An 18,413-nucleotide genomic window follows, 5' to 3' on the forward strand; every position below is an offset into this window, starting at 1 on the left:
AGCAAATTTGTACTAGTTTAATTGAATAAAATGAACAATTCATAATCTCTGTCATGTTATTTTATCAATCCTAAGCAAATTCTTTTCCATTTTGAGGGCTAAATCTCCTCTAGACCTTATTCAAGTGCCAAACAACATTTTAAATGTGAAGCATTAGCACTTTATCTGAATCACTAGATCTTTAGCATTGTCAAATTAATTTTTGATTTGAAATGTTACTGCAATAGTCGTTTGACCAAAAGATGTGAAATAAAACCCTGTTTATAGATGAGGGCTTATTAGGGTTATATTTTAAGCCTGGCTAAGAAAGATTTATACAAGTCAACTAAAATTTGGGATATACGTAGATCATGGGATATACGTAGATTTTGATCCTTAGGAATGGCACTGTATAGTTACCAAAAAGCATGACATTTTGCATTTCAACTGCAGGAAACTTTCACCAGAGTAAATGTTCCCATAGAGTGGCTGCGATGATTTTTTCCACGGCGAAGCATGGCTGGTATTAAGGGCGATACATGTTAGATTAGCACAATGTAAGAATGGAGTGTCCGTGTCGTGTCCGTGTCATGTCCCGTGTCCGTGCTACATTTTGCCTCTGTCAAATGGCGTGTTTTATGCCAAAGTTTGTGTTAAGAGTTGTTGGACTCCAGTTGCTGGTCTAGAGTGAGCAAGTGAGGATGTAGTTTAAGAAGTGTCCCCTTAATGCCTCTTTTGTTGTCTATGGAAGGAGAGGTATAGGACTTCATTTCAAGGAGTGAGGTGTTTGTGACCATGGACGCATTTTTTTCCCTTCTTTTAAGCAGTTTATTTGTGTGGCCTATAGGGGTTTGCTACGATCATTGGACTTTTTTGGTCAATTCTAAAGATATTTTTTGTGTGTCATTTTTGCTTCTCTGCATGTACTCCGGTTTGCACCCTGTTGAAGCTCTTTTGGATTTTTCTTATTTACAAAACTATGTATATTTTTTGTTGGCTCTTCATGAGACTCATTGCCTTTTACGATTTTCAATAAAAAATGATCTTCTTAAAGTTGTAGATTGCTGTTTATTCTTCCATCCTTGGTCCATGCAAGGTAATACGGGACATTGCGACGTATATCACCTAAGTATGCATCTCTAAAAGTTCCCAACATGGTTTATTCAACAGGGAATGATCTCACAAGGTTGGATCTTCCTGTTTAAATTAAACTACATAAAAATGTTTTTACTTCTCTTGTCACCCTGTTCAAACTGCGTAAAAATGTTTTTACTACTCTTATCACTCCTTCCGTTTTTGAGAGACGCAACTAGTTGTTTTCTGAAAGTCAACATTGTAGATCCATTATAATTTGAATTGAGATTTTTTGGCATGGCAGTAAATGCAGTAGTTTTGACTATTAAGTTTCATACATTGTCAGTCTTGTACTCTTGTTATGTTCTTTCGAGGCTGGCTATTATTTGGGATCAATATTTATGCATCAAGTGGCATACCATGTCCATTGAAGGTATGCATGGAACTAGTTATGTCCTAAGGCATAAACATTTTTTCATTAAAAGGAAGGCCAGAACATAGGATTAGTGCGAATGTTGCTGCTAACTATAACATGTGTTTTGATTCATTCCAATATAGGAAGTGAATGCTTGGTAATAATGTATAAACTTGTTTCTAGATGATAGAATTTCCTGATCATTATCTTTGTTAGTAATTGATGCATATCTACTTATTTTTCATTTTACGTTAGAATTGCAAGCTGGATTCATATGTTCGTTATTAATCTGTTACCCAATTATTTATTTTGCAGAAAGCAATCTACAAGGACCCAACTGATTCAAAGGTTAGTATTGAACTACTCCTCTTCATGTATCATTCGTTAATGTGTTAATTTTTTTAAAACTTTTTTTTTTTGAGTCTATAATCTATATTTTCTTTCTGAAGGCACTAGGGGAAGAAAAGGAGATAAAATATTGAATTTTATTTAATATATATTTATTTATTTTCTAAAAAATGGAGAGTTGTTTCAACAATGACGTAATAGTCATATAAGCACTGTTGACTGGATGTTGTTTTCTCAGCCGTCAATAATATGAATCTTATGATTCCAACGTTTATTGTAATCCTTTTCCTACATCCTATGTTTGAGTTGTTAGTTGGATGATATGTGGTTGTACTCATTAATTGGGAGGGTCATGTCCTGTTGGAGTTCATGCTGCTGTAGTTGTGCAGACTGAAAGGCTAGCATTGTGTTTCATTCTTCAGGGAAAACAAATTTTTTTGCAATATGGTGTTTGTATTGGACATGAATGCCATTTTTCTTCTTCGTCTTCTTCTTTTATCAAGGTGGTTGTGTTCAACACCATTTTGTAATGGATATTGACATGCCATTGTGTCCTTGATATGTGTTCCATGTTGCAATATTTATCACATTCTAACATCTCACGTATGTAGATGCCTAAACCTCAGGCTTAGGTTTAATTATAGACCAATAGGCATAGTCAAAATTTCATATGTGGTGGTGTAGTATGTTTGTTCCTTAGGATTGATTGACATTTGTCATAGATTGGATATATTGATGATTCTAGTTTCCTACAATCTATAATACACTATGCTGAATGTTTTCTTTTCTTTTGCTTTTCTTATATATCTGATGTAGGAAGTTCCACCGCTCGATGTACCAGAACTTTTGGCATATTTAGTTAGGCAATCTGGGCCATTCTTGGATCAAATTGGTGTTAGAAGAGGTAAGCAATTCTCTTGAGTTTTGATTTTGATCTTATAATGAAGTGATCAATAAAGGTATATATATATATTTATATATAGAAATACACATAGTTTAGTTCCTATTAATGGGGTTCTAGGTACAGAGCTGACCTTTAATCATTATGTACAAAATAGCTGCCTTGTATTCACACTCACTACTTGAAGGTTATTAGGCCTGCATTTAAAACCACTAATCCAATCGTCCCCTTTAAAGTACACCCACTTCAGTCCCAATTAGTGGAATATGTATATATGTTTGTCACGATAATTTGTATTGAGGATGATTGATGTAGTTTCATATATGTCATGTGACAAAATCTTTGCTTCACAACTTTAGATGGTCCTTTAGATAAGCTTTACTACACCAATTGAAACTAGTTTGCAATTCTTAGGCAGAAGTAAAATTCAGGACTGCAGCCTTATGTAATACAGATGTCTTACAATTGAAGTTATCAGAAATGTGCTACAAATTTAAACACCAAAACTACATTACAAAATGGTTTTTTTCTTTATCAATGTATGATTGTCTACTTTTTGCTATATTCTAGAACTATCTGATGCTTTAAGAAAATTAACGATGTGGATTTGGTATATAGAAAGATTCAGGGGAATAACTGACCTGTTGGTTCCCCTTATTTAGATGGTTGGGTTATGTGAGTTCACAGGTATTAGATAAGCAGGCAACAAGTATCAAAACTTGAATTTTTTTATCTAGAACTGTCTTTGAGGGTCCGTTTGGGGTTGCTAGACCTATTTGAAGGTGCTTATTTAGGTACACTGACAAAATCAGCTGGGGATGTGTTAGGCAAAGGTTGTTTAAAAAGTGCTACAATTGGGTCACATATAGAATTATAACTTTTGCCAGGGGCCAAGTTTTAAAGTTAATATACTACAATGCAAGTATTTTTTTTAATTTTTTTTTGTTGATAAATTCTTTTATTGTTGTTCTTAAATTCAATGCAAGTATCAGTGGGCCCAAAACAACCAATAAGCTAAGAGGCATGATTGGATGTTTTTCTGAAAAAAGCTAACTTTTTGTTTAATTTGAAGTAGATCCACTTTAACAAAATGCCACAAATGGAGTTATCTTGGTTCTAGTGTGGTTTGACTTGGAAAATTTTAAATTGTTCCAATTGACAATATGGAAGCAGCGTGTCATTTGGAGGTCTGAAGGGCTGTTCTTATATTAAGTATTCCACATGCTATTTGTAATATTTGGTTTATTTTCAAGGAATAGTTCCATGGTTTATAGCATATAATCTCTATCACTTAATTTTTGACAAAAATGTTAGGACAACTAACAAGCGTACCAACTAGACAAAATATTTGGTGAATCCCATACCAAGTGGTGGGACCTATGTACAAGCGCTCTGTTGGTATTTTTTTTTTTTTAGTGTTTCTAGCATTTTGGTATTCTTCATAGTTCAGATGTTTCTTATACTCCAATGTACTGAACTCAGACTAATCATGGTTACTTGGGTTGAGGTTGGCAACATGGTTGCTCTTACGTATGGTTGTTCTTAGAGTACACACACACACACACACATATATATATATATATGTACATATATATTTTTTTCAATTTTAGAATAACTATGTCCTTTCTCATGGTCTCAATTCTCATTTTTTTTTTTTTTTTGTGTGTGTTTTTTTTCTGTCTTTGAAGCACCTATAACTTAGTTTCTGTTATTCCTTCTTGACAATATTTTCTGGCTTCGTTGCTACTCTTAAACCATCCTGTGCTCCTTCACCTCATATTGTCTATGCTTCATGCCTACTTGTAGCTCTAGAGAAATGTAGCACCTCATATTGTCTATGCTTCGTGCTACTTGTAGCTTTAGAGAAATGTAGTCATTTCTTATTGTTGTGCCCCCCTCCTGTCTGTGTCTGTGTCTGTGTCTATATCCTCATTTTTACATTTGCTTTTTATTGTAATCCAACATTTTGTACGGTATAGCATATGCCATGCAGCCGTCTTATGGAGATTTTCCAGGGAATACCTCAAACACCTTGCGAAGGACCAATAGAAGTTGTGGAAACTTACGGAACTAGTACGGGACTCCCGGTTTGAAAACTAAGACAAAAAAGACACATTTTTCACATTTAAGCTTGAAAATAGTCCATTAGGGGCCAAAATCGTGTAACAGTCAAGAGAAGGCCCAAGGAATACCTCAAACACCTTGGGAAGGACCAATTAAGTTGTGGAAACTTATGGAACTGGCACAAGATTCCAGTTTGAAAACTAAGTCAAAAAATGTAATTTTTTCACACTTAAGGTTAAAAATAAGCCATCGGGGGCCAAAATCGTGTAGCATTCAGTAGAACACCCGGGGAACGCCTTGGGAGGGATCAATGTATGTTATTGAAACTTACAGAACTAGCACGTGACTGCCGGTTTGAAAACTAAGCCGAAAAAGGCACGTTTCTCACACTTAAGCTTGAAAATTGGCCATCAGGGGGCCAAAATCGTGTAATAGTCACGAGAAGGCCCATGGAACACATCAAACAACTTGGGAGGGACCAATGTAAGTTGTGGAAACTTACGGAACTAGCACGGGACTTCCGGTTTGAAAACTAATTTGAAAAAGGCATTTTTCTCACACTTAAGCTACAAAATAGGCCATCGGGGACCAAAATCGTGTAACAGTCACGAGTAGGCCCGTGGAAAGCCTCAAACACCTCGGGAGGGACCGATGTAAGTTGAGAAAACTTACGGAACTAGTACGGGACTCCTGGTTTGAAAACTATATCAAAAAATGCAATTTTTTTCACATTTAAGCTTGTAAATAGGCCATCGGGGGCCAAAATCGGGTAACTATCACGAGAAGGCCTAGGGAACACCGCAAACACCTCGGGATGGACTAACGCAAGTTGTGAAAGCTTACGGAACTTGCACGGGACTCCTGGTTTGAAAATTAAGTCAAAAAATGTACTGTTTCCCACTTAATCATGAAAATAGGCCATTGGGCGCCAAAGTTGTGTAACAATCACGAGAAAGCCCAGAGAATACCTTGAACACCTCCAGGGGGACCAATGTAAGTTGTGGAAACTTACAGAACTAGCACAGGACTACCGGTTTGAAAACTAAGTCGAAAAAGACACTTTTTTCACACTTAAGCTTGAAAATAGGCATCGGGGGCCAAAATTGTGTAACAGTCACGAGATGGCCCGGGGAACACATCAAACACCTTAGGACGGACTAATGTAAGTTGTGGAAATTTACGGAACTAGCACGACACTTCCGGTTTGAAAACTAAGTCGAAAAAGCCATTTTTTTCACACTTAAGCTTGAAAATAGGCCATCGGGGGCCAAAATCGTATAACAGGCGCGATACTTTCCGGGGAACACCTTAAACACCTCTAGAGGGACCAATGTAAGTTGTGGAAAGTTACAGAACAAGCATGGGACTCCCAGTTTGAAAACTAAGTCAAAAAATGCATGTTTTTCACTTAAAGCTTGAAAATAGGCCATCGGGGGCCAAATTTTTGTAACAATCACGAGAAGGCCCGGGGAACACCTCAGATGCCTCGAGAGGGACTAATGTAAGTTTTGGAAACTTACAGAACAGGCGCAGGACTCCCGGTTTGAAAACTGAGTCGAAAAAGACACTTTTTTTCACACTTAACGTTGAAAATAGGCCATCGGGGAACGAAATCGATTAACAGTCAGGAGAAGTCCAGGGGAACACCTCAAACACCACGGGAGGGACCAATATAAGTTTTGGAAACTTACGGAATTACCCCGGAACTTCCGGTTTGAAAACTAAGTCCATAAAGCCACTTTTCTCGCATTTAAGCTTGAAAATTGGCCATCAGGGGCCAACATCATGTAACAGTCATGAGAAGGCACAGGAAACACATCAAACACCTCGGAAGGGACCAATGTAAGTTGTGGAAACTTACGAAACTAGCACGGGACTCCCGGTTTCAAAACTAAGTCAAAAGATGCATTTTTTTCACACTTAAGGTTGAAAATAGGCCATCGGGAGCCAAAATCGTGTAACAGTCTCGAGTAGGTGTGGGGAACACCTCAAATACCTCAAGAGGGACCAATGTAAGTTGTGGAAACTTACAGAAGTAGCACGGGACTTCCGGTTTGAAAACTAAGACAAAAAAGACACCTTTTTCACATTTAAGCTTGAAAATAGTCCATTAGGGGCCACAATCGTGTAACAGTCACGAGAAGGCCCAGGGAATACCTCGAACACCTTGGGAAGGACCAATGTAAGTTGTGGAAACTTATAGAACTGGCACGAGATTCCGGTTTGAAAACTAAGTCAAAAAATGTAATTTTTTCACACTTAAGGTTGAAAATAGGCCATCGGAGGCTAAAATCGTGTAACAGTCATGAGAAGGCCCGGGGAACACCTCAAAGGAACTAGCACAGGACTCCCGATTTGAAAAATAAGTCCAAAAAGGCAATTTTCTCAAACTTAATTGTGAAAATAGGCCATCGCGGGCCAAAATCGTGTAACAATCACGACAAGGCCCAAGGAACACATCAAACAACTCGGGAGGCACCAATGTAAGTTGTGGAAACTTATGGAACTAGCACGAGACTTCCGGTTTGAAAACTAAGTCGAGGAAGACACTTTTTTCATACTTAAGCTTGAAAATAGGCCATCGGGTGCCAAAATCGTGTAACAGTCACGAGAAGGCCCAATGAACGCCTGAACACCTTGGGAGGGACCAATGTAAGTTGTAAAAACTTACAGAACTAGCACGGGACTTCCGGTTTGAAAACAATGTATCAATCACGAGAATGTCCGAGGAATACCTCAAACACCTCAGGAGAGACCATTGTAAGTTGCGGAAACTTACGGAACTTCAACGGGACTCCCGACTTGAAAACGAAGCCAAAAAATGCACTTTTTTTCACACTTAATCCTGAAAATAGGCCATCGAGGGCCAAAATTGTGTAACAGTCACGAGAAGGCCCGGGGAACACCTCACACCTCGAGAGCAACCAATGTAAGTTGTGGGAACTCACCGAACTAGCATGGGGCTCCCGGTTTGAAAACTATGTCGGAAAAGTCACTTTTTTCACACTTAAGCTTAAAAATAGGACATCAGGAGCCAAAATCGTGTAACAGTCACGGGAAGGCCCAGGAAACGCATCAAACACCTCAGGAAGGACCAATAGAAGTTGTGGAAACTTACGGAACTAGCAAGGGACTTCCGGTTTGAAATCTAAGTCAAAAAAATGCACTTTTTTTCACACTTAGGCTTGAAAATAGACCATCAGTGGCCAAATTCGTGTAACAGTCACGAGAAGGCCCAAGCAACACCTCAAACACCTCGGGGGGGACCAATGCAGGTTGTGAAAATTTACGGAACTTGCACGGGACTCCTCGTTTCAAAACTAAGTCAAAAATTGCACTTTTTTCACACTTAATCTTGAAAATAGGCCATCAAGGGCCAAAATTGTGTAACAGTCACGAGAACCCTAGCGAAACCCCTCAAACACCTCAAGAGGGACAAATATAAGTGGTAGAAATTTACAGAACTAGCACGGGAGTCCCGGTTTGAAAACTAAGTGGAAAAAGACACTTTTTTCAAACTTAAGTTCGAAAATAGGCCATCAGGGGGCCAAAATCGCGTAACGGTCACGAGAAGGCGTGGGAACACGTCAAACACCTTGGTAGGGACCAATGTAAGTTGTGCAAACTTACGGAACTGGCATAGGACTCCCGGTTTGAAAACTAAGTCAAAAATGCACTTTTTTCACACTTAAGGTTAAAAATAAGCCATCGGGGGCCAAAATCGTGTAGCATTCAGTAGAACACCCGGGGAACGCCTTGGGAGGGATCAATGTATGTTATTGAAACTTACAGAACTAGCATGTGACTGCCGGTTTGAAAACTAAGCCGAAAAAGGCACGTTTCTCACACTTAAGCTTGAAAATTGGCCATCAGGGGGCCAAAATCGTGTAATAGTCACGAGAAGGCCCATGGAACACATCAAACAACTTGGGAGGGACCAATGTAAGTTGTGGAAACTTACGGAACTAGCACGGGACTTCCGGTTTGAAAACTAATTTGAAAAAGACATTTTTCTCACACTTAAGCTACAAAATAAGCCATCGGGGACCAAAATCGTGTAACAGTCACGAGTAGGCCCGTGGAACACCTCAAACACCTCGGGAGGGACCGATGTAAGTTGAGAAAACTTACGGAACTAGTACGGGACTCCTGGTTTGAAAACTATATCAAAAAATGCACTTTTTTTCACATTTAAGCTTGTAAATAGGCCATCGGGGGCCAAAATCGGGTAACTATCACGAGAAGGCCCGGGGAACACCGCAAACACCTCGGGATGGACTAATGCAAGTTGTGAAAGCTTACGGAACTTGCACGGGACTCCTGGTTTGAAAATTAAGTCAAAAAATGCACTGTTTCCCACTTAATCATGAAAATAGGCCATTGGGCGCCAAAGTTGTGTAACAGTCACGAGAAAGCCCAGAGAATACCTTGAACACCTCCAGGGGGACCAATGTAAGTTGTGGAAACTTACAGAACTAGCACAGGACTACCGGTTTGAAACTAAGTGGAAAAAGGCACTTTTTTCACACTTAAGCTTGAAAATAGGCCATCGGGGGCCAAAATCGTGTAACAGTCACGAGATGGCCCGGGGAACACATCAAACACCTTAGGACGGACCAATGTAAGTTGTGGAAATTTACGGAACTAGCACGACACTTCCGGTTTGAAAACTAAGTCGAAAAAGCCACTTTTTTCACACTTAAGCTTGAAAATAGGCCATCGGGGGCCAAAATCGTATAACAGGCGCGAGACTTTCCGGGGAACACCTCAAACACCTCTAGAGGGACCAATGTAAGTTGTGGAAAGTTACAGAACAAGCATGGGACTCCCAGTTTGAAAACTAAGTCAAAAAATGCATGTTTTTCACTTAAAGCTTGAAAATAGGCCATCGGGGGCCAAATTTTTGTAACAGCCACGAGAAGGCCCGGGGAACACCTCAGACGCCTCGAGAGGGACTGATGTAAGTTTTGAAAACTTACAGAACAGGCGCAGGACTCCCGATTTGAAAACTGAGTCGAAAAAGACACTTTTTTTCACACTTAACGTTGAAAATAGGTCATCGGGGAACGAAATCGATTAACAGTCAGGAGAAGTCTCGGGGAACACCTCAAACACCTCGGGAGGGACCAATGTAAGTTGTGGAAATTTATGAAACTGCCACGGGACTCCCCGATTTGAAAACTAAACCAAAACAAGCACTTTTTTTACACTTAAGGTTGAAAATAGGCCATCGATGGCCAAAATCGATTAACAGTCACGAGAAGGCTCGGGGAACACCTCAAACACCTCGGGAGGGACCAATATAAGTTTTGGAAACTTACGGAATTACCCCGGAACTTCCGATTTGAAAACTAAGTCCAAAAAGCCACTTTTCTCCACTTTTCTCGCATTTAAGCTTGAAAATTGGCCATCAGGGGCCAACATCATGTAACAGTCATGAGAAGGCACAGGAAACACATCAAACACCTCGGAAGGGACCAATGTAAGTTGTGGAAACTTACGAAACTAGCACGGGACTCCCGGTTTCAAAACTAAGTCAAAAGATGCATTTTTTTCACACTTAAGGTTGAAAATAGGCCATCGGGAGCCAAAATCGTGTAACAGTCTCGAGTAGGTGTGGGGAACACCTCAAATACCTCAAGAGGGACCAATGTAAGTTGTGGAAACTTACAGAAGTAGCACGGGACTTCCGGTTTGAAAACTAAGACAAAAAAGACACCTTTTTCACATTTAAGCTTGAAAATAGTCCATTAGGGGCCACAATCGTGTAACAGTCACGAGAAGGCCCAGGGAATACCTCGAACACCTTGGGAAGGACCAATGTAAGTTGTGGAAACTTATAGAACTGGCACGAGATTCCGGTTTGAAAACTAAGTCAAAAAATGTAATTTTTTCACACTTAAGGTTGAAAATAGGCCATCGGAGGCTAAAATCGTGTAACAGTCATGAGAAGGCCCGGGGAACACCTCAAAGGAACTAGCACGGGACTCCCGATTTGAAAAATAAGTCCAAAAAGGCAATTTTCTCAAACTTAATTGTGAAAATAGGCCATCGCGGGCCAAAATCGTGTAACAATCACGACAAGGCCCAAGGAACACATCAAACAACTCGGGAGGCACCAATGTAAGTTGTGGAAACTTATGGAACTAGCACGAGACTTCCGGTTTGAAAACTAAGTCGAGGAAGACACTTTTTTCATACTTAAGCTTGAAAATAGGCCATCGGGTGCCAAAATCGTGTAACAGTCACGAGAAGGCCCAATGAACGCCTGAACACCTTGGGAGGGACCAATGTAAGTTGTAAAAACTTACAGAACTAGCACGGGACTTCCGGTTTGAAAACAATGTATCAATCACGAGAATGTCCGAGGAATACCTCAAACACCTCAGGAGAGACCATTGTAAGTTGCGGAAACTTACGGAACTTCAACGGGACTCCCGACTTGAAAACGAAGCCAAAAAATGCACTTTTTTTCACACTTAATCCTGAAAATAGGCCATCGAGGGCCAAAATTGTGTAACAGTCACGAGAAGGCCCGGGGAACACCTCACACCTCGAGAGCAACCAATGTAAGTTGTGGGAACTCACCGAACTAGCATGGGGCTCCCGGTTTGAAAACTATGTCGGAAAAGTCACTTTTTTCACACTTAAGCTTAAAAATAGGACATCAGGAGCCAAAATCGTGTAACAGTCACGGGAAGGCCCAGGAAACGCATCAAACACCTCAGGAAGGACCAATAGAAGTTGTGGAAACTTACGGAACTAGCAAGGGACTTCCGGTTTGAAATCTAAGTCAAAAAAATGCATTTTTTTTCACACTTAGGCTTGAAAATAGACCATCAGTGGCCAAATTCGTGTAACAGTCACGAGAAGGCCCAAGCAACACCTCAAACACCTCGGGGGGGACCAATGCAGGTTGTGAAAATTTACGGAACTTGCACGGGACTCCTCGTTTCAAAACTAAGTCAAAAATTGCACTTTTTTCACACTTAATCTTGAAAATAGGCCATCAAGGGCCAAAATTGTGTAACAGTCACGAGAACCCTAGCGAAACCCCTCAAACACCTCAAGAGGGACAAATATAAGTGGTAGAAATTTACAGAACTAGCACGGGAGTCCCGGTTTGAAAACTAAGTGGAAAAAGACACTTTTTTCAAACTTAAGTTCGAAAATAGGCCATCAGGGGGCCAAAATCGCGTAACGGTCACGAGAAGGCGTGGGAACACGTCAAACACCTTGGTAGGGACCAATGTAAGTTGTGCAAACTTACGGAACTGGCATAGGACTCCCGGTTTGAAAACTAAGTCAAAAATGCACTTTTTTCACACTTAAGGTTAAAAATAAGCCATCGGGGGCCAAAATCGTGTAGCATTCAGTAGAACACCCGGGGAACGCCTTGGGAGGGATCAATGTATGTTATTGAAACTTACAGAACTAGCATGTGACTGCCGGTTTGAAAACTAAGCCGAAAAAGGCACGTTTCTCACACTTAAGCTTGAAAATTGGCCATCAGGGGGCCAAAATCGTGTAATAGTCACGAGAAGGCCCATGGAACACATCAAACAACTTGGGAGGGACCAATGTAAGTTGTGGAAACTTACGGAACTAGCACGGGACTTCCGGTTTGAAAACTAATTTGAAAAAGACATTTTTCTCACACTTAAGCTACAAAATAAGCCATCGGGGACCAAAATCGTGTAACAGTCACGAGTAGGCCCGTGGAACACCTCAAACACCTCGGGAGGGACCGATGTAAGTTGAGAAAACTTACGGAACTAGTACGGGACTCCTGGTTTGAAAACTATATCAAAAAATGCACTTTTTTTCACATTTAAGCTTGTAAATAGGCCATCGGGGGCCAAAATCGGGTAACTATCACGAGAAGGCCCGGGGAACACCGCAAACACCTCGGGATGGACTAATGCAAGTTGTGAAAGCTTACGGAACTTGCACGGGACTCCTGGTTTGAAAATTAAGTCAAAAAATGCACTGTTTCCCACTTAATCATGAAAATAGGCCATTGGGCGCCAAAGTTGTGTAACAGTCACGAGAAAGCCCAGAGAATACCTTGAACACCTCCAGGGGGACCAATGTAAGTTGTGGAAACTTACAGAACTAGCACAGGACTACCGGTTTGAAACTAAGTCGAAAAAGGCACTTTTTTCACACTTAAGCTTGAAAATAGGCCATCGGGGGCCAAAATCGTGTAACAGTCACGAGATGGCCCGGGGAACACATCAAACACCTTAGGACGGACCAATGTAAGTTGTGGAAATTTACGGAACTAGCACGACACTTCCGGTTTGAAAACTAAGTCGAAAAAGCCACTTTTTTCACACTTAAGCTTGAAAATAGGCCATCGGGGGCCAAAATCGTATAACAGGCGCGAGACTTTCCGGGGAACACCTCAAACACCTCTAGAGGGACCAATGTAAGTTGTGGAAAGTTACAGAACAAGCATGGGACTCCCAGTTTGAAAACTAAGTCAAAAAATGCATGTTTTTCACTTAAAGCTTGAAAATAGGCCATCGGGGGCCAAATTTTTGTAACAGCCACGAGAAGGCCCGGGGAACACCTCAGACGCCTCGAGAGGGACTGATGTAAGTTTTGAAAACTTACAGAACAGGCGCAGGACTCCCGATTTGAAAACTGAGTCGAAAAAGACACTTTTTTTCACACTTAACGTTGAAAATAGGTCATCGGGGAACGAAATCGATTAACAGTCAGGAGAAGTCTCGGGGAACACCTCAAACACCTCGGGAGGGACCAATGTAAGTTGTGGAAATTTATGAAACTGCCACGGGACTCCCCGATTTGAAAACTAAACCAAAACAAGCACTTTTTTTACACTTAAGGTTGAAAATAGGCCATCGATGGCCAAAATCGATTAACAGTCACGAGAAGGCTCGGGGAACACCTCAAACACCTCGGGAGGGACCAATATAAGTTTTGGAAACTTACGGAATTACCCCGGAACTTCCGATTTGAAAACTAAGTCCAAAAAGCCACTTTTCTCCACTTTTCTCGCATTTAAGCTTGAAAATTGGCCATCAGGGGCCAACATCATGTAACAGTCATGAGAAGGCACAGGAAACACATCAAACACCTCGGAAGGGACCAATGTAAGTTGTGGAAACTTACGAAACTAGCACGGGACTCCCGGTTTCAAAACTAAGTCAAAAGATGCATTTTTTTCACACTTAAGGTTGAAAATAGGCCATCGGGAGCCAAAATCGTGTAACAGTCTCGAGTAGGTGTGGGGAACACCTCAAATACCTCAAGAGGGACCAATGTAAGCTGTGGAAACTTACAGAAGTAGCACGGGACTCCCGGTTTGAAAACTAAGACAAAAAAGACACATTTTTCACACTTAAGCTTGAAAATAGTCCATTAGGGGCCACAATCGTGTAACAGTCACGAGAAGGCTCAGGGAATACCTCGAACACCTTGGGAAGGACCAATGTAAGTTGTGGAAACTTATAGAACTGGCACGAGATTCCGGTTTGAAAACTAAGTCAAAAAATGTAATTTTTTCACACTTAAGGTTGAAAATAGGCCATCGGAGGCTAAAATCGTGTAACAGTCATGAGAAGGCCCGGGGAACACCTCAAAGGAACTAGCACGGGACTCCCGATTTGAAAAATAAGTCCAAAAAGGCAATTTTCTCAAACTTAATTGTGAAAATAGGCCATCGCGGGCCAAAATCGTGTAACAATCACGACAAGGCCCAAGGAACACATCAAACAACTCGGGAGGCACCAATGTAAGTTGTGGAAACTTATGGAACTAGCACGAGACTTCCGGTTTGAAAACTAAGTCGAGGAAGACACTTTTTTCATACTTAAGCTTGAAAATAGGCCATCGGGTGCCAAAATCGTGTAACAGTCACGAGAAGGCCCAATGAACGCCTTGAACACCTTGGGAGGGACCAATGTAAGTTGTAAAAACTTACAGAACTAGCACGGGACTTCCGGTTTGAAAACAATGTATCAATCACGAGAATGTCCGAGGAATACCTCAAACACCTCAGGAGAGACCATTGTAAGTTGCGGAAACTTACGGAACTTCAACGGGACTCCCGACTTGAAAACGAAGCCAAAAAATGCACTTTTTTTCACACTTAATCCTGAAAATAGGCCATCGAGGGCCAAAATTGTGTAACAGTCACGAGAAGGCCCGGGGAACACCTCACACCTCAAGAGCAACCAATGTAAGTTGTGGGAACTCACCGAACTAGCATGGGGCTCCCGGTTTGAAAACTATGTCGGAAAAGTCACTTTTTTCACACTTAAGCTTAAAAATAGGACATCAGGAGCCAAAATCGTGTAACAGTCACGGGAAGGCCCAGGAAACGCATCAAACACCTCAGGAAGGACCAATAGAAGTTGTGGAAACTTACGGAACTAGCAAGGGACTTCCGGTTTGAAATCTAAGTCAAAAAAATGCACTTTTTTTCACACTTAGGCTTGAAAATAGACCATCAGTGGCCAAATTCGTGTAACAGTCACGAGAAGGCCCAAGCAACACCTCAAACACCTCGGGGGGGACCAATGCAGGTTGTGAAAATTTACGGAACTTGCACGGGACTCCTCGTTTCAAAACTAAGTCAAAAATTGCACTTTTTTCACACTTAATCTTGAAAATAGGCCATCAGGGGCCAAAATTGTGTAACAGTCACGAGAACCCTAGCGAAACCCCTCAAACACCTCAAGAGGGACAAATATAAGTGGTAGAAATTTACAGAACTAGCACGGGAGTCCCGGTTTGAAAACTAAGTGGAAAAAGACACTTTTTTCAAACTTAAGTTCGAAAATAGGCCATCAGGGGGCCAAAATCGCGTAACGGTCACGAGAAGGCGTGGGAACACGTCAAACACCTTGGTAGGGACCAATGTAAGTTGTGCAAACTTACGGAACTGGCATAGGACTCCCGGTTTGAAAACTAAGCCAAAAATGCACTTTTTTCACACTTAAGGTTAAAAATAAGCCATCGGGGGCCAAAATCGTGTAGCATTCAGTAGAACACCCGGGGAACGCCTTGGGAGGGATCAATGTATGTTATTGAAACTTACAGAACTAGCATGTGACTGCCGGTTTGAAAACTAAGCCGAAAAAGGCACGTTTCTCACACTTAAGCTTGAAAATTGGCCATCGGGGGGCCAAAATCGTGTAATAGTCACGAGAAGGCCCATGGAACACATCAAACAACTTGGGAGGGACCAATGTAAGTTGTGGAAACTTACGGAACTAGCACGGGACTTCCGGTTTGAAAACTAATTTGAAAAAGACATTTTTCTCACACTTAAGCTACAAAATAAGCCATCGGGGACCAAAATCGTGTAACAGTCACGAGTAGGCCCGTGGAACACCTCAAACACCTCGGGAGGGACCGATGTAAGTTGAGAAAACTTACGGAACTAGTACGGGACTCCTGGTTTGAAAACTATATCAAAAAATGCACTTTTTTTCACATTTAAGCTTGTAAATAGGCCATCGGGGGCCAAAATCGGGTAACTATCACGAGAAGGCCCGGGGAACACCGCAAACACCTCGGGATGGACTAATGCAAGTTGTGAAAGCTTACGGAACTTGCACGGGACTCCTGGTTTGAAAATTAAGTCAAAAAATGCACTGTTTCCCACTTAATCATGAAAATAGGCCATTGGGCGCCAAAGTTGTGTAACAGTCACGAGAAAGCCCAGAGAATACCTTGAACACCTCCAGGGGGACCAATGTAAGTTGTGGAAACTTACAGAACTAGCACAGGACTACCGGTTTGAAACTAAGTCGAAAAAGGCACTTTTTTCACACTTAAGCTTGAAAATAGGCCATCGGGGGCCAAAATCGTGTAACAGTCACGAGATGGCCCGGGGAACACATCAAACACCTTAGGACGGACCAATGTAAGTTGTGGAAATTTACGGAACTAGCACGACACTTCCGGTTTGAAAACTAAGTCGAAAAAGCCACTTTTTTCACACTTAAGCTTGAAAATAGGCCATCGGGGGCCAAAATCGTATAACAGGCGCGAGACTTTCCGGGGAACACCTCAAACACCTCTAGAGGGACCAATGTAAGTTGTGGAAAGTTACAGAACAAGCATGGGACTCCCAGTTTGAAAACTAAGTCAAAAAATGCATGTTTTTCACTTAAAGCTTGAAAATAGGCCATCGGGGGCCAAATTTTTGTAACAGCCACGAGAAGGCCCGGGGAACACCTCAGACGCCTCGAGAGGGACTGATGTAAGTTTTGAAAACTTACAGAACAGGCGCAGGACTCCCGATTTGAAAACTGAGTCGAAAAAGACACTTTTTTTCACACTTAACGTTGAAAATAGGTCATCGGGGAACGAAATCGATTAACAGTCAGGAGAAGTCTCGGGGAACACCTCAAACACCTCGGGAGGGACCAATGTAAGTTGTGGAAATTTATGAAACTGCCACGGGACTCCCCGATTTGAAAACTAAACCAAAACAAGCACTTTTTTTACACTTAAGGTTGAAAATAGGCCATCGATGGCCAAAATCGATTAACAGTCACGAGAAGGCTCGGGGAACACCTCAAACACCTCGGGAGGGACCAATATAAGTTTTGGAAACTTACGGAATTACCCCGGAACTTCCGATTTGAAAACTAAGTCCAAAAAGCCACTTTTCTCCACTTTTCTCGCATTTAAGCTTGAAAATTGGCCATCAGGGGCCAACATCATGTAACAGTCATGAGAAGGCACAGGAAACACATCAAACACCTCGGAAGGGACCAATGTAAGTTGTGGAAACTTACGAAACTAGCACGGGACTCCCGGTTTCAAAACTAAGTCAAAAGATGCATTTTTTTCACACTTAAGGTTGAAAATAGGCCATCGGGAGCCAAAATCGTGTAACAGTCTCGAGTAGGTGTGGGGAACACCTCAAATACCTCAAGAGGGACCAATGTAAGCTGTGGAAACTTACAGAAGTAGCACGGGACTCCCGGTTTGAAAACTAAGACAAAAAAGACACATTTTTCACACTTAAGCTTGAAAATAGTCCATTAGGGGCCACAATCGTGTAACAGTCACGAGAAGGCTCAGGGAATACCTCGAACACCTTGGGAAGGACCAATGTAAGTTGTGGAAACTTATAGAACTGGCACGAGATTCCGGTTTGAAAACTAAGTCAAAAAATGTAATTTTTTCACACTTAAGGTTGAAAATAGGCCATCGGAGGCTAAAATCGTGTAACAGTCATGAGAAGGCCCGGGGAACACCTCAAAGGAACTAGCACGGGACTCCCGATTTGAAAAATAAGTCCAAAAAGGCAATTTTCTCAAACTTAATTGTGAAAATAGGCCATCGCGGGCCAAAATCGTGTAACAATCACGACAAGGCCCAAGGAACACATCAAACAACTCGGGAGGCACCAATGTAAGTTGTGGAAACTTATGGAACTAGCACGAGACTTCCGGTTTGAAAACTAAGTCGAGGAAGACACTTTTTTCATACTTAAGCTTGAAAATAGGCCATCGGGTGCCAAAATCGTGTAACAGTCACGAGAAGGCCCAATGAACGCCTTGAACACCTTGGGAGGGACCAATGTAAGTTGTAAAAACTTACAGAACTAGCACGGGACTTCCGGTTTGAAAACAATGTATC

General features: G+C 41.4%; 1 protein-coding gene across 1 annotated transcript in view; it reads left to right on the forward strand.

Moving 5' to 3' along the window:
• LOC145792681 (uncharacterized) overlaps window positions 1-18,413 on the forward strand; it is a 50,886-nt gene that overhangs the window by 10,373 nt on the left and 22,100 nt on the right. Inside the window, exons 3-4 of the mRNA XM_082873928.1 lie at window positions 1,784-1,816; window positions 2,633-2,720. Of these exons, the coding sequence (XP_082730054.1) occupies window positions 1,784-1,816; window positions 2,633-2,675 (76 nt within the window). The 3' untranslated portion in view covers window positions 2,676-2,720. The remainder of the gene's footprint in view (window positions 1-1,783; window positions 1,817-2,632; window positions 2,721-18,413) is intronic.

The sequence above is a fragment of the Camellia sinensis genome, chromosome 6 (genome assembly GCF_055761805.1).
Source record: "Camellia sinensis isolate YWXY chromosome 6, ASM5576180v1, whole genome shotgun sequence".
In the NCBI taxonomy this organism is placed as follows: domain Eukaryota; kingdom Viridiplantae; phylum Streptophyta; class Magnoliopsida; order Ericales; family Theaceae; genus Camellia; species Camellia sinensis.